Source organism: Ranitomeya imitator, chromosome 4, assembly GCF_032444005.1.
Source record: "Ranitomeya imitator isolate aRanImi1 chromosome 4, aRanImi1.pri, whole genome shotgun sequence".
Taxonomy (NCBI): Eukaryota; Metazoa; Chordata; class Amphibia; order Anura; family Dendrobatidae; genus Ranitomeya; species Ranitomeya imitator.
The window spans coordinates 456,429,023-456,446,465 of record NC_091285.1 but is presented as its reverse complement, the minus strand read 5'-3'; the positions used below and the strand labels follow the sequence as shown (position 1 = coordinate 456,446,465).

Below are 17,443 nucleotides of genomic sequence, written 5' to 3'. Positions count from 1 at the left end.
TCATGTATCCATCTATCTAGCAGAACCATCCTATCTCCAGTTTACTGTATTTACCCTCTCCTCCCCACCAGTATATATGATCCAGATCTGCTCTTCTGTGCAGGGCTGTTCACAAAAGTCCCCATCTCAAAGCTTTCTTTTCAAAGTTATTTGCTAAAGCTGGTACTAACAGACCAAGCTGGAATACAGTTGTGAGCCACACTATATGTTCTCACGAGCTACAGGTTGGGGACCTCAACTCTAGAGGGTGCTCGCTCCAGGAAATAATGGATATTTATATACAGGACCCCAAAACGTCCAGTAAAAGCCTGATTGCATTTCTAGCTTAGCTTCAAGACAAACACGTGCAATTAACTTTGAGCCTAAACTATAACTGGTTATATATAATTGGCAGATAGTTATAAATTGTCCTTTCATTCTATAAATTAGCTTGAAGAATTATATGGCAATGACATTGAAAAGTTGGAGCTTATTCCCGGAATCTTGTCAGAAATTGATGGAGGCCCAGGTGAACTTATATCCAAAATCATTCTAAGTCAATTTGTTCGAATAAGAGAAGGAGACAGATTTTGGTTTGAAAATGTAAAAAATGAGTAAGTATTTCATTAGATTGTTAACTGTATAACTTTATTGTAAAACTAGATGGCAGCCCGATTCTAAAGAATCGGGAGTCTAGAATCCATATATACTTTATTTATTCAAATGTAAGAATTAGTTCTTTGCAGGAATGCAGATATTAATAAATAGGCAGTTTATATTGCAGAGAAATTGCTGGGCAATAATGGTCAATGTCCTTATGTGGCAAATAATAGAGCAATATACCCAATGTGGCAAAGAAGAGGTTAATAAACGGCAGTCTCTCAGTATAACAGTCAGTGAATAATAGGCAGTATATGGAGAAAACACCAAACAAAAGTTCAAAATTGGTGTGAAAATGTCACTGAACCACTTCACAACTAAATATATATAGTTTTGGTAAATGGTATTATCATTTTTTTGACGAAATTCGTCAGGAGCTTGAAGAGCAACGTCACTGGGCCCGCCTCCACGCAGTAGAAACTTGCTGTGAGGTAAAAATTCAAAAATCACACCAAAATGGCGGGCGGAGTGTGTCACAGTACGGCACGTTTTTGATTGGTCGCTCGCAGCAGGCGGCAACCAATCAGACACTGGACACTGTTGACGTCACTTATCTCCGGACATTAGCTCCGGACATTAGCTCCGGACATTAGCTCCGGACATTATCTCCGCACATTAGCTCCGGACATTAGCTCCGGACATTAGCTCCGGACAAAGCCACGGAAGTTGGCACAAATTGCAGGAAGTAGTATTCTAGGCAATTAATCTCCGGACATTAGCTCCGGACATTAGCTCCGGACATTAGCTCCGGACATTAGCTCCGGACATTAGCTCCGGACAAAGGCACGGAAGTTGGCACAAATTGCAGGAAGTAGTATTCTAGGCAATTATATATTAGATCATATGCTAGTCACGTTTATAAGTAGGATATTCGAACAGGCTGCAATAATACAGCTGTTTGTCCATTATCACATGATGTCATCTAAGTTTTATAGAGCTGCTTGATAATGATCACGATTGGAATGACCGAATATGGAATAAAGTCCAGGGTGGATGATATGACCATCTAAAGACCACAGTTTTAATGACTAAGCAAATATATCACTGAAAGGTTAGGTCACATAGATACACAATACTAATAATATGCTTATACTGTTGTCTCCTAATTGCAAAATATTCATCAAAATGAGGGCGGACCTATGCAGATAGAATATATCTTTTATTAATAGGGCATTAAAATGTCATTGTATTTTCCACCTATCTGACATTACTGATGTGTACAAATAGATAAGTAAAGTGTGCATATGTTATAAAAGGCAAGAGGCGAGCATAGACAACTTTGGCGGAGGCTTATCTCCTTTGAGGACAAAGATCAGGATGCGAAAATTGATTATTCCAAAGTTTTGGCTTTTTGATCTTTATTTACTTGCATCTGCCAAACTAATGTATACCAGCCTGAGTCTAATACATATAGCCACTTTTAGGTTAGGATCATTTTACCATTTTTCTCTCATCCAAGAAAATCAGTCCAATTATGCTAATCACACTCTGATCAAACTCTGGTTAGAATTTAATCAAAGTTTACTCCAAAGTGTTATCCGATTTTTTGGGATGTCCGTGAAAATTGGACCACCCTTGGTTGTCATCCAAGTGCAGTCGGATTTTTTCCTTGAACCCATAATCATGAATGGCAGAGTGCGAGACAATAATCGGATGCAACTCGTGCATGCTGTGATTTTTTCCTCGGACAGTCTGGATCTCAGGATAAAATCACAAATGTGCACGAGCCATAGAATAACAGGGGGATAGTTACTATCTGTCAAAAACAATGATAGCACTTGTCCAATTTTATTGTTTGCGTGCACAAGCCCATAGTGTGATGATGTCTCACAGACTTTTCTCCATCTAAACTGGAGAAGATGAAGTAAGGGAAGTTAAAAATTTACAAGTGATTGATATTACTATTGGTATTATTATCATACGATCGGATGTTGAATTAATATAAAAAATTTAAATATAAGTTTAATAACACAACTATATTGGTGTGAAATAAGGACTTGCATTATTATCTGTACTTCCTTATTGCTTCACAATCACAATCATTTCCTTATGTATTTACTCCAAATCAAATCCACCACATAAGATAACCAGAATTTAACAAGAAATTAGTCACATGGATTTAATGTTAGTAAATATTACTATGACTAACAGGGCACATACAAGGGATGGACTTTCCCAAGAAATTACTGGCAGAGGTTCAAGTAGGTGAGGAAGGTGACAAGTGCTAAAACTATATTGCATAAAATATTAATATTTTGATGGATGATAAATGTTCTTAGAAATCATGTTGAGGGTAAAAACAAGTGGCTTTTTGTCTTTTCTTGCTGTTACTTTTTGTGATTGCTGAGTATTATTACTATTATTATTATTTATTACTATAGAGTATCTTTCTTCACTTCAACTCAAGGTAGTTTTAAATATTCTTATCCAAACAATGACACTGAATACTTGTATGAGGAATATTTCCCTAGATTTCCTACATTTTTATGTATCCAATTTGTCGAAATGTGACATACTATATATAAAGAAAATCCTAGAATAGAGATAAAAAACACAATTATATTTCAGAAAAATTATGGGGCGTAAAAATGTAAAAATTTTTACTAGTCATTAGTATGTAATACTCAGCTTGTGGAAAACCCTAAACATGCAACCTTTCGCAATGAGCAATCATTTCCTAACACTGTTGTTTTTGTCATTCTAACAATACGCTGATGTATGCAATTGGTGTGTAGTTTATTTACAGAGGATGAAATATCTGAGATAAGAAACACCAGCTTTCATGATGTCCTCGCCGCGGTCGCTGATGCATTGGATAACATAACGCAGAACAATGTCTTCCACTGGACAAACAGTGAGATTCTTGAAATTATTTTGCCTTGAGAAGCTATTTTAAGTGCTAATGAAATCATTCTATTACTGGTGCAATTTAAAATTTAAACATTATGATTAAGACATTGAGAAGGATTTTTTTTATCAATAACCACAATTATTCCCCTTAGATAATAAGAAATAGTGTTATTTCATTGGAAGATGAACTAAGTTAAAGTATAAAAAAGTTCTGTACTTAGATTCTGATTATTACACATAATCAGTCACAAGTGTTTGATAAAAGCTAAGTAAATCCAACAGGGTCAAAATGGGTTTCATGTTTGAAAAATGTAAAAATTGTCCACAAATTATAGCCTTCTAAGGGCTCATGGAAACGTCCATGCAAGTCGGTCTGAACACAGACCACTATCGCACAATGCACGGACTGGCCACATTCTCCCGACCGGAGCATGTAAGCTTCATATATTTTTATGAAACTGGCATGATCAAGTCGGGAGAGCCGTGACCAGTCCAAACATTGCATTCCGAGATCAGACCAACTTTCCCAGACATCTGCATGAGTAACTCCACTACACTATAAGTGACGTCACTTGCGAGGGAATTGCTTGTGGGTATATTCTTACAACGCACACTGACAATGCGCTCTGTTGCCGGCTCATTACTACTGATCTGAGCTTGAGAGGGAGCACTGTCATTGTGCACAAATAAAGTATGTTAGAAAAAAGATTAGATTATTCACTTAGGATGAAAATTAATTAGTATTTCGGACCATTCCTTTAACGTTTGACAATTTTTTTAACTCCAATTTTTAAAACCTTGCCAAGAAGAACATAACTTGCTAAGTTGATAGATACACTTACAGAAACTAAAATGTGACAGAAGGCTGCAGTATAATATCCTAGTAGTCAAATTGGACTAGTCAAATGTATGCAAACAAAGACATGCACTGTTAAATGGAAAAAAAAAGTTTTCATAGTTACATGTTTTTAAAATTAAAAAAAATTCAACCCTCTTCTTAAACAGAATTTAAAAAATGCTGTATAGTAACTCAGCCAACAATCCAGCACCTGCAAAACTTTAATTGTTTAGAAAAAAATAATATACTAAAAATATGCTTATAATTATGCTTTTTATAATTTAACTGCACATGAATAAAATTCTTCCATTGACATGTCTGTAAATATCATCAGTGTTGACATCATCTTTAACGGTTCATAGCCTCTGTTGATCTTCCTGCAGAAGATATTTTCAGATTACTTTTGCAGAAAGCTCCTTCGTCATATAATATTGCATGTGCTTACACTATAATAATATAATATACTACTCACTTCTGTATTGAAAAAGCTGGAAAATAGTTTAATAAGCACAAAAGAAAAATTAACTGCATTTCTTTACTCAGATGATCCATGTCCTCAACCCAAACAGCTACAGTCTGAAGATATGGAGAAGTGTGTCCCTATTATGGTTATTGATTACTTTGAAGGATGTGCTGTGGGATTTGGAATTACAATTGCTGCTCTTTGTTGTCTTCCTATAGGTAAAACTGTTTAAGAACTAGATATCACTATCATCACTGCATGAAGCCAATACCATCAGGTTGTTGTCACCCCAAATTGGTGTTTGACTTTCCATATATTCTATTCTTTTCAGTGAGTTTAATTATTGCTCTGTTGGTTGCAAAATATCGAAAGCACACTTTCCTCAAGATGCAGCCCAAAACTGAAGGCTGTGGATTTAGTAATAAGAATAACAGAGAAGGCTTTCCAGGTAATGAGCTGTTGCACATGCATTACTTATAAAAATATTAAAAATGTGTTACAATTATTCACTAGCGAAGTCTGGTTGTGACATAAGCGCATAATACAGCACTACCGCAAGAGAAATGAGAGTGAGCGTGATGGTGGTGCTCACCTGGAGTAGTTGTATGTGAACAAGAGCCTTAGAGTCCATGGCTTCAGCCCCGTGGCTGGAGAACAAGTTCTTCCAGATAGTAATTAACTTTAGTGGAGTGATCTTGGTACCTGGGCTGAGATGTGGAAATGAAGAATACTCGATGGTTTAAAATTAAGGCTTTTATGACACCAATGTATTTCAGCAACAAACTAGAGCCTTTTTTAAGGTAAAAAAAGTGGACATTTTAGCTTTTTTTTTAAACAGGCACCAGTCAGGCTTCACCAAGCCTTGTGTAATAAAAACCATCATTTTTTTTACCAACGAGGATTCTTCATTTACACAAGTGCAGCCCAGGTGCCATGATCTCTCCACTAAAGTGAATTATATTATTAGATACTTAGTAGTATCTGTATATAGTATAATGGACAGTGTCTGTAGAGAAGAATGGTACTAAATCCAAGATAATGATTGGTAACATTGTAGCTCTTTTACACATACTAAAGATTTTTTTTATTGAAAACTAGTGTTCATTGTTCATGAACTAGTGTACATTGATAAAGAAGCACTATCATCACATTTTTTATGCTTTTAATATATTGCAATAATCATATTATATTGCACTGTGTACTTACAAAGTTGCAATCATCTTGCCTTTCTACCCAGCTAATTCTTCTATTTTCCATTAGGTCTATGACATTTAGTCATTTAAAACTAATTAGCTGAATCCTTCTAAGTTTTATGTAGAAATGGGAGGTCAATTTTCTATGTATGAGTCATGAGTCACTGCAAAAGTTCCTGATGAGGGGGAGGAGAGTGGAGAGGAGCATGTGGGTCAGGAGTTAAAGAGGGGAATGATAAATGCAGGTACAAGATATCCTGTTTCTATGTGGAGCAAACAAAAGAGAACAATTAGCTGGGTAGAAAGGCAAAATAAGTAATTGTAAGTACACAATGACATAAAGTATGTTGATTGCAATATTTTGATAGAAGGAAAACTTTAATGGGAGTGCTTCTTTAAATAGGATGTCTCACTAAGTGAAAAGTGGAATAATCTTATTTTTTTCCTTCTGCACCCCTGAATATGACATAATTTTTATCCATAAATTATAATCTGCATTACAATTCCAGACATATGGGCATATATATTTAATGCTAATTTTATGGTCTTTGCCAAGGGTGTGTAGCTCACATAGAAATAATGCAGAACCGCCTAAAGACATGCCCCTAGATGATCCTGGGGGACACACCTCTTTAGTAAAGACATCAAGATTAGCACTAAAAAGCCTGTATATCTAGAACCAAAACGCAGATTTATAAAAAAAAAATGGCACACTCTGGAGAACTTTGGGAATGAACTAAAAGCAACAACTGGCCACTTTTTACCTGATGATAGATCCTCTGTGAGGGAAAATAGAAGCTACACATAAGTCACTGTACGTGAAGGGACACAATAGGGCCTCCACCATGTAAGGAGATGCAACAATGAAAAAAAGCACAATCGCATCAGCCCTCAGGAGTTTGTTTCTTAGTGATTGCTTTTGATAGTTTTTTTTATTTTCCATCAGTACAATTTAATTGACATTGTTTTATTTTTCTACATAACTTGTCTTTCTAGCCTCAGAATGGTGTGGTGGAGAGGAACCTTTCCAGCAAGTTTTCATTAATCTTCATCCAAACCAAATAATGAAGGTTGTTGACAGCAAGAAAACGAAGACCAGGACAATCAATTTTAAGCATCAGCAGAATGTAGAGATCACCCTTTCAAATAATGATGGTAGCAAAGTTGCTCGTGTGAAAATTCCCAAAGAGTATGACCTGGTAAGATTATGGATACCATTTCATAAATTATAAAATGCACTGTGTTAAGGGATTTTTCCAGACTTAGCAAACAGAAAAAAAATCCTTTGAATAAAAATGATCTGCAAAACTAGATGAACAGATGTGGTGCCACATTAGTAAAATATATAAATTATTTTTTCCAAAGCTGGACAACTACTTTAAGTAATACAGAATCCACCCTTTTCTCACCATAGAAACAACAAAAACCCTCACTGTCACCCTGATCCACTCCCGCCTGGACTACTGCAACGCTCTATTAATTGGCCTCCCCCTCACTCGACTTTCCCCTCTCCAGTTAATCCTTAATGCAGCAGCCAGGGTCATCTATCTAGCTAATCGTTACTCAGATGCATCTGCTCTTCGCCAATCATTACACTGGCTGCCCATTACAGGATAATGTGGCACCCCTAGGGGTATTTGCCACAAAAATAGTTACTGACAGTAAATACAAATACTAAAATAGCAAGACTACACTACCACCTCCGGCCAGAAGGGGGAGCTCCAGAGACTCCCCTTGATCCATTCTGGTCTGAGAGAAGAAATGGCAGTTGGGCTAAGGAGCTGAAAGTGAGAGGTCATACAGCTGAATTTCTAACAGTCCTGTGACTGTTTCCAGGCCTAAATCACCGGCCTGAGGAGAAGAGGGACAGAGAAAAAGGACATTGTGAGAACCGGGTAGCATTAATCACTACCCAGAACAGGCGCAAAGACGGATACCGGATCCGCGGCTGTATTCATTATATATAATACAGCATCCGGAAAAACGTGAGGTGATATCAGCTTCACTAGGGCCGGACGCAGCAACAGACACAGAGTTCAGCGGTACTCCCGGAGGGGGTAAGCCGATAAAAGGACTCGGGTTGCCCGTCGAACCAGGGCCCGGAGGGGACAGATTGGGCCGGCAGCCAGTTCACATACAGCAGCAGGGCCACACAGAAACTGCGTACAATAAGAGGCGAAGACCCCGGCAGGGTCAAAGTAACTCAGAGTTCCCATACAGACTCCGGTGTCAGGACTGGTTGTAAATCCCTTTATGTTGAAGTAAACTGGTTAAATGTTTCAGTGCCTCAGTCTTTCATTTGGACAATAGCCATCTATCCAGGATCGGGATCATCACCGCTGGGAGAACATGCTGCTGATCGAGTAAGTGCCTGTTCCCTCACGATACCCTTACACTGTGCATTGCCTGAGGCCACAGCACCGGGTCAAGCCACCCGTGACATCCCCCTCAAGAGACAGACCCCATTGGTCCGGTGCTGAGTACCCCGGTCTCCTGGGCGTCACAATACAATTCAAAGTACTTGTTCTCACCCACAAAGCTCTTCACAGTGCAGCACCCTCTTACATCTCCTCCCTTATTTCTGTCTATCGGCCTAACCGACCTCTTCGCTCTGCAAATGACTTTTGACTAACCTTTGCACTAATCCGTACCTCCCACTCCCGACTACAAGACTTCTCCCATGCTGCGCCAATCCTCTGGAATGCTCTACCCCAAGAAATTAGGACCATCCACAATTTGCATAGTTTTAGGCGCTCCCTCAAAACACATTTGTTCAGAGCGGCCTATCATGTTCCCTAATCAGTTATTTTGTTTGTGTGTGTGTAGCCCATTCACTACTTCCATCTATCCCCCACTCCCTGAAGATGGCTGGACCATCATTGTAAATACATCATTGTAAATACACACCTGTACTTTGTATCTCCCCCACCTCGTTGTAGATTGTAAGCTCTCACGAGCAGGGTCGTCTTGTGTTGCTTTAATTATTGTATTGTTAACATTGTTACTTATGACTGTTGTGTTTGATGCTGTTAAACTGTAAAGCGCTGCGGAATATGTTGGCGCTATATAAATAAATATTATTATTATTATTATTAATAAAGCAAATGTTTTTTAAAGCACATATATTTTTGCCTTTATGCTTATTTCTAAATTACATTGTACCACAGGTCCTCTTTTTTAATGACAATATGGATCGAACAGGGTTCATCCAAAAGCTTAAGGAATTTTTTGCTGAAAACGAAATTTCCTATAATGTTACTGCATTACGAGAAAGAGACCTGTTAAAAGAATCCGTTTCCAAGAAAAGGAGACAAGAAATACTGGAGACGTTTTTCAGAAATTCTCTTTCCCATGTAAGACATTTAAAGTATTCTATATTTTAGGGGAAATGTTAAAATACATGTATTAAAATAAAATCAAACAATTTAGGGAGGGAATGTAAGACACAGAGCTCTGCAGGTCACCTATCACTATAAACCACAATGACAACTTTTGTTCGTAAGTGTAAGTACAGTATCAGGAGTTTGCACCACTCTATATATTACCTACATTTTCGGGCTCTACGTTCTTGCTTATATTTAGTTTTGGTTAGAGTCCTTATAATATCCTACAGTACAGTTCAACTCCAACTTGCAGTAATATTTTAAGGCCAGTTTTATGATTAAAATTAGTATAATAATGTAATCCTTTCTCCTAGGTGTTTGACATTGAAAGGAGAGAGTCAGGGGTCATTCCCAAAAGGGACATTTCAGAAGCTCTAAAATGTGAGTTGTCAAGAGAAGAGTTTGCAGAATCATTAGGGCTCGATCCTAATGCCCATTTTGTAGAAGCCATGTTTTCCATGGCTGACAAGGATGAAAATGGCTACCTGTCCTTTCAGGAATTCTGTCATATACTGTGTATGTTACTAAAAGGTAAGAGTGTTTTTTTTTCAGAATTACTTGACAAGAACGTATTAAAGCATTTTAAAGAAGAAAAAGAAAAATTAAAATATTGATCATGTAGAAAATTGCTGATGAGAATAAACTATTCAATTACATTGATCCATGTGCTTTCCTTGTGCTGTTTGTTGTGCAAGCAAAAAGTACAGGAAATCATGCTCATCTAACCTGTCCCAAACATGGGTTTAAAATTGTACAATACATGAATTGATGACATAATTTGTGGTTTAGACTTGGCTTAACCATACACATTACATAGCAGTTAGCGAAATACTAATTTGATTAAAATTTATCTCTCCAATTGCCCATTCACATGTACTCTAGGAAGCTTGTATGAGTTTTCAATAGATGTAAATCTGGACAATTTTGGTGACAACTAGTGATCTGGAATGCAAAAGTATCAGGCATTGTAATTAAACATGTGCAATCCTTCTCTCCTCCAAGATCATCTGTTAATACTGTTATGCATTGGCTTTTCTGAAAATTTACAAAATAACTATTGCCTAGTAACTAAAGACCCCCATGCGTACTAGATTAGGGGTGGGCACATGAGAGACTGGGACTGATGTGGAGGACAGAAACAATATGCTGAAATAAAATGGAACCTTTGCCGTACTTTTCAGACTATAAGACGCACTTTTTGCCTCCAAACATTTGGAGGAAAATGGGGGGTGCATCTTATAGTCTAGATGTACTTACTATGCGTGTGGATGGGGAGGTGGTGGAGTAACAGCGGCAGAGCAGCAGCTCCTGCGGCTAACTCCTGTGACTGCTGCTAAAGATCGGTGAAAACTCACTGCTCTCTAAACACATTGGAGTGGAGAGCAGTGAATATTCATTTCTCTTTAATAGCAGATACACTGTTATCTGCAGCAGCCGGCTTCCTGCAACTGATGGGCTCTGAAGTGTGCCTGGCACTTAAGGGAATAAATATTCACTGCTCTCCACTCCCAAGGGTGTGGAGAGCAGTGAAAATTCATCGTCCATAGTAGGCAGAGTAGTCTCAGCCGCCGGCTTCCTGCAGCGGCCGGGCGATCATGTCTGCCCACTATTAAAGAGAATGAATATTCACTGCTCTCCACACCCATGGAAGGGGAGAGCAGTGAATATTCATTCCCTTTAGTAGTGGGCATATGTGATCACCCGCTGACTGCGGATAACACTGTGCCCATTATTAAAGAAGATGATTATATGCTGCATTACCCCCATAGTATCGGCATGGACAGCAGTGATTATTCTGGCAGCTGTCCTCTGTTTGTAAGTAGCTGATGATATCACTGCCAAGCACTGCTTACAAACATAAATCAGCTGCTGTGTCAGAACTGGATGCTGGGACAGAGTGCAGGGAAGTTAAGATTAATGGTTTATTTTTTTAATGTTTTTCTGATGGGGATCCTGCACACCAGGATAGGAATGAGGAGGCCATGCATACCAGGATGGAGATGAGGGGCCATGCATTCCAAGATGAGGATGAACGATATGCATACAGGATAGGGATAAGGGGACGATGCATACCAGAATGAGGATGAGGGGACTATGCATACCAGGATAGGGATGAGGGTGCCATGCATACCAAGATAGGGAAAAAGGGGGTATGCATGCCAGAATGGGGATGAGGGTGCCATGCATACCAGAATAGGGATGAGGAGGCCATGCATACCAGGATAGGGATAAGAGGCCATGCATACCAGGATTGGTGATTAGAGGGCCATGCATTCCAGGATTGGGATGAGGGGGCCATGGATACCAGGATAGATAAGAGGGGGGTCATGCATACCAGGATAGAGATGACGGGAACATGTATACCAGGATGGGAATGAGAGGACCATATATGCCAGGATAGGGGATATTAGTACAGAATTTACCACATTTTTTTGCTTCAATTTTTTTTTCTATTTTCTTCCTCTAAAACCTAGGAGTGTTTTATGGTCCGGTGTGTCTTTATAGTCCGAAAAATATGGTAATTTAATTTTAAAGGTGACTTTAGGTAAAATTAATAAAAAATAAAAAAATAAAACAAAATAGGTATTGTGTTAAATTGCAGACAAGTTAATACAAAATGCCAATTACTATAGCCATATTCTATCTTCTATATTTTATTATCCGGTGTTTCAGCATGACATTTTTTTATCAAGCTTTCTGCCTGCTTCATCCTACATTATGTGATCATAAATTTTTATTTTTAGGCTCTGTGGAAAGCAAGTTACAATTTATGTTTTCAATGCATGACGTTAATGAAACTGGAGTCCTCACAAAGGAAGAGTTCATTCAAATGCTTAGGTCTGTATATTTCAGGCATCTTGTATTTATTACTTACATCAACCAACCCAAATTCAAAAGGTCTAAATACATATTCTATCAGTAAGATGTATGCACGTCATAATATGCTAATGATATAATGAGAAGATAATACTATTATATTATTCATGTTTGCATTGTTCTCATAGAAAAAGTAATGTTAAAGAAGCACTCACATCAAAATGTTTATCCTCTTAATATATATTACAGTCATCATATTTTATAGCCAAGGCCAGCTCCAGGTTTTCATGGACCCAAGGCAAAAGAGTCTAAGTGCACCTCTTTAACACATACCACAATTCATGATGCACAGATACGCCAGTGAAATATAGGTATAGTTCAATGCCAAAGATTTCACTAACTACTTACATTACATTAGTAATATCTATAGCTCAGAATCCGGACAGTATAGACCCCCATACAGTATTATGGGCACCACATAGTGCTCCATACAGAATAATGGACCTCATATAATGCTCCATTCAGAAAAATGTGCCTCATATATCGCTTAATACAGAATAATGTGTCATATATATTGATTTATACAGAATAAAGGACCACATATAATGCTACACACAGTATAATGAGCCCCTTATAATGATCAATACAGAATAATGGACCCCATATAAGGCTACATACATAACGAGCACCATATAATGCTCCATAATTAATGGGACCCATATAATGCTCCATACAGCATATGATGGGCCCTATATAATGTTCCAGTATATGATGGGCTCCATATATTGCTCCATATATAATGGGCCCCATATAATGCTCCAGCATATGATGGGCACCATATAATGTTTCATACAGGATGGGCCCCATATGTTGTTCCATATATAATGGGCCCCATATATTTCTCCATATATAATGGTCCTGATATATTGCTCCATATATAATGAGCCCCATATAATGCTCCAGCATATGATTGGCTCATATGATGCTCCAGCATATGAGGGGCCCCATATGATGCTCCAGCACATGATGGGCCCCATATGATGCTCCAGCATATGATGTTCCCCATATGATGCTCCAGTACATGATGGGCCCCATATTATGCTCCAGTATATGATGGACCCCATGTGATGCTATATATACAGTACAGAACAAAAGTTTGAACACACCTTCTCATTGAAAGATTTTTCTGTATTTTCATGACTATGAAAATTGTACATTCACACTGAAAGTATCAAAACTATGAATTAACACGTGGAATTATATACTTAACAAAAAAGTGTGAAACAACTAAAATTATGTGTTATATTCTAGGATATTCAAAGTAGCCACCTTTTGCTTTGATGATTGCTTTGCACAGTCTTGGCATTCTCTTGATGAGCTACAAGAGGTAGTCACCAGGAATGGTTTTCACTTCACAGGTGTGCCCTCTCAGGTTTAATAAGTGGGGTTTCATTGCCTTATAAATGGGGTGGGACCATCAGTTGTGTTGTGCAGAAATCTGGTGGATACACAGCTGATAGTCCTACTGAGTATACTGTTAGAATTTGCATTATGGCAAGAAAAAAGCAGCTAAGTAAAGAAAAATGAGTGGCCATCATTAGTTTAAGAAATGAAGGTCAGTCAGTCTGAAAAATTGGGAAAACTTTGAAAGTGTCCCCAAGTGCAGTGGCAAAAACCATCAAGTGCTACAAAGACACTGGCTCACATGAGGACCACCCCAGAAAAGGAAGACCAAGAGTCACCTCTGCTTCTGACGATACGTTTATCCGAGTCACCAGCCTCAGAAATTGCAGGTTAACAGCATCTCAGATTAGAGACCAGGTCAATGCCACACAGAGTTCTAGCAGCAGAAACATCTCTACAACAACTGTTAAGAGGAGACTTTGTGCAGCAGGCCTTCATGGTAAAATAGCTGCTAGGAAACCACTGCTAAGGACAGGCAACAAGCAGAAGAGACTTGTTTGGGCTAAAGAACACTGAAGAGTCCAAATTTGAGATCTTTGGTTCCAACCACCATGAATTTGTGCAACGCAGAAAAGGTGAACGGATGGACTCTACATGCCTGGCTCCCACCGTGAAGCCTGGAGGAGGTGTGATGGTGTGGGGGTGCTTTGCTGGTGACACTGTTGGTGATTTATTCAAAATTGAAGGCATACTTGACCAGCATGGTTACCACAGCATCTTGCAGCGGCATGCTATTCCATCCGGTTTGCATTTAGTTGGACCATCATTTATTTTTCAACAGGACAATGATCCCAAACACACCTCCAGGCTGTGTAAGGGCTATTTGACCAAGAAGGAGAGTGATGGGGTGCTACACCAGATGACCTGGCCTCCACAGTCACCAGACCTGAACCCAATCGAGATGGTTTGGGGTGAGTTGGATCGCAGAGTGAAGGCAAAAGGGCAAACAAGTGCTAAGCATCTCTGGGAACTTGTTAAAGACTGTTGGAAGACCATTCTCGGTGACTACCTCTTGAAGCTCATCAAAAGAATGCCAAGAGTGTGCAAATCAGTCATCAAAGCAAAAGTGGCTACTTTGAAGAACCTAGAATATAAGACATATTTTCAGTTGTTTCACACTTTTTTGTTAAGTATATAATTCCACATGTGTTAATTCATAGTTTTGATGCCTTCAGTGTAAATGTATAATTTTCATAGTCATGAAAATACAGAAAAATCTTTAAATGAGAAGGTATGTCCAAACTTTTGGTCTGTATTGTATAATGGGCCCCATAAAATGCTTCATATATAATGAGCTCAATATGATGCTTCATATATAATGGGTCCCATATGATGCTCCATATATAATTGCCCTTATATATGCTCCAGTATATGATGGGCCCCATATATTTCTTCAAATATAAGAAAAAAAAAATGAAATACTCACCTCTCCTCGCTGGCCGCTGCTCTACTCCGGACTCCTCAGCGTCGCTGTCTTCCGGCTCACTGCACTGACTGTTTAGGCAAAGGGCACACAGACATGACGCCATTGCACTTTCTGACCTGAAATGTCAAAGTCAGAAGATGCGGAAGATGCCACAGCGCAGTAAGTATTGCATGTACCGGGGCTCTGAGCAAGCAGCGGCAGGTCCTACTCGTGAGTGCTGGCATTGGGCTCCCATAGCTTGCCGGTGTCTCGATAGCGAGTGCCCTCTGCCTCTGTCTGCTCAGGGCCCTGGCACTTTCCCGGGTGCTGACGTCAGCCCTGTAGATATCCCTGTGTACTTACAATTGCTCAGTTTGCCTTTCTACCCAGATAATTTTTCTCTTTTTCATTAGGTGTATGACATCAAGTGATTAAAAAATAACTATGTAGAAACAGAAGGTCAATTTTCCCTGTATGAGTCATGAGCCATGAGCCATGAGTGAAAAATTCCCTGGTAGGGGGGAGGAGTGGAGCAGCTGAGTCAGAAGTTAAAGAGCACAGAACAGAGAAAACAGTAGAATTAGCTGGGTAGATGTGAAAAATAAGCAATTATAAGTACACACTGCTATATAATATGATAATTGCAATATATTAAGAGGATACAAACTGATGCCAGGATGCCAGTGCTTCTTTAATTACACAGTGGACAAAATAGCCCAAATGTAAGACTTGTCCAACCAGGAGGCAAGAAAAGAGAGGAAAAAGGGTCATATATGAATAGGAAATAAACACCTATGACAAGAGCTGTAGGGTATCTCCATGTTGCGTATCTCCCTCTCAGCCTTTGTACAAAGCATAACAAGTTGTGTCAGTTTTGCCTGAAGTGTTGTCCAGCTAGAAAAACAACCTTTATATATGATATATATATATATATATATATATATATATATGTGTATATATTTATATAGATAGATAGATATCAATACATTATACAAATCATACACTAACATAATCAAATGTCTACCCATGTTCCACTCTCAGCCCTAGTCTTCCAATATTGGTTTGCCATGCTATAAGAAACAGTTTCCTATTGGCTGGTGACCAGTGATGTGTATGAAGGGGGCTGGCTCATCTTTATAACTAAAGCAACCCGTTTCTTTCTCTATGAATCACAATTGACAGATATGGATGACACCAGGCACCCCCATCTATCAGCTGCTCTTGGTGCCGGCCATTATACAGTTGATGGAGCTGTACAGTGCAGCTCAGCAACTGATCATATCTCACTGCCAACAGAACTGGAAACAGCTGACTGGTAGCAGTACCAGGCGCTACACCCTACAATCAAGTATTGATGACCAATCCCAGGGATAAAGCATCATTATAAAAGTCCCTGACAACATCTTTAACAATTCTTATAACTTTTAAAAACATACTGTACATTTGCATAATTTTTTAAATATTGTAATAATTGATCCAATATTTCTGCATTACATGGAATCACTCTAGCAGGTACTGGAGTACAATTCTGAAAAATTGGGTGACTTTTTGAAAAGTCACAAATGATGAATAAAGCAAAATCATCAGGAAAGCCTAGGGGTCACCCACAGTGGCAAACCAAAAAAAATACAAACAAAATAAACAATATAACATATAGATAGTAGACTTAAAAAATTGTGGAAATGGAAAGGTGAATTTGGTGCAAACAAAAAAAGTGAAAAAGAACCAAAACTAGACAAAATTCAGGTGCAAGTTAGTAACATCAAAGTTAATAAGACAGAATAAAAAAGTGTTGAAGAATAATACAGTTAAAGTCTCAGGAATTGGGGGACATATTATAATGAGCAAATATTAAAATATTTTGAGCTTTTAATGTTCAGTTCTTTTCATTTTAAGGTCTTTCAATCAAATATCTAACTTTCTGTCAAGAGATCAAACTGAAGAAGTTATTGAGAGCATGCTTATTGAGGCCGGTCTTCAGTCTACGCAGGAGATCACATGGGATCAGTTTTATTCTATGTTTAATGAACATTCCAATGTTTTAAACCAAATAACATTTCAAGGTAAGGTAACCATGACCTTTCCACCAAGTATATTACTATACTTATCCACTAAAAGAACCAATTATAGTATATACAGTCTTGTTTTCAATGTTGAAAAGAATGAAACGAGCTAGAAAAGTATATAAACCTGTTCACATCATGTTTGTAAAATATTTCATACATTGTCCAGGGTCAGAATACAGAAAGACATGATCAGCAATTCAATAATCAGGATTTGGGTCTTACATTTTTATGATACTAATTTAAGTTTTTTCAGTGATGAGCTTCTGATGTTAACTCATTGCTGGTGACCAATGGATCTATCTTGGTAATATTGATTGTGTTTGAT

General features: G+C 38.3%; 1 protein-coding gene across 2 annotated transcripts in view; it reads left to right on the top strand.

Annotated features, from left to right (window-relative positions):
• The window catches only part of LOC138676470 (dual oxidase 1-like), an 80,511-nt gene that overhangs the window by 32,604 nt on the left and 30,464 nt on the right, over window positions 1-17,443 (top strand). For both annotated transcript variants that reach the window (XM_069765800.1, XM_069765801.1), the window contains 9 exons: window positions 430-593; window positions 3,375-3,493; window positions 4,871-5,008; window positions 5,122-5,238; window positions 6,980-7,182; window positions 9,151-9,336; window positions 9,681-9,897; window positions 12,111-12,204; window positions 16,949-17,115. In XM_069765800.1, coding sequence (XP_069621901.1) covers window positions 430-593; window positions 3,375-3,493; window positions 4,871-5,008; window positions 5,122-5,238; window positions 6,980-7,182; window positions 9,151-9,336; window positions 9,681-9,897; window positions 12,111-12,204; window positions 16,949-17,115 — 1,405 coding nt within the window. The remainder of the gene's footprint in view (window positions 1-429; window positions 594-3,374; window positions 3,494-4,870; window positions 5,009-5,121; window positions 5,239-6,979; window positions 7,183-9,150; window positions 9,337-9,680; window positions 9,898-12,110; window positions 12,205-16,948; window positions 17,116-17,443) is intronic.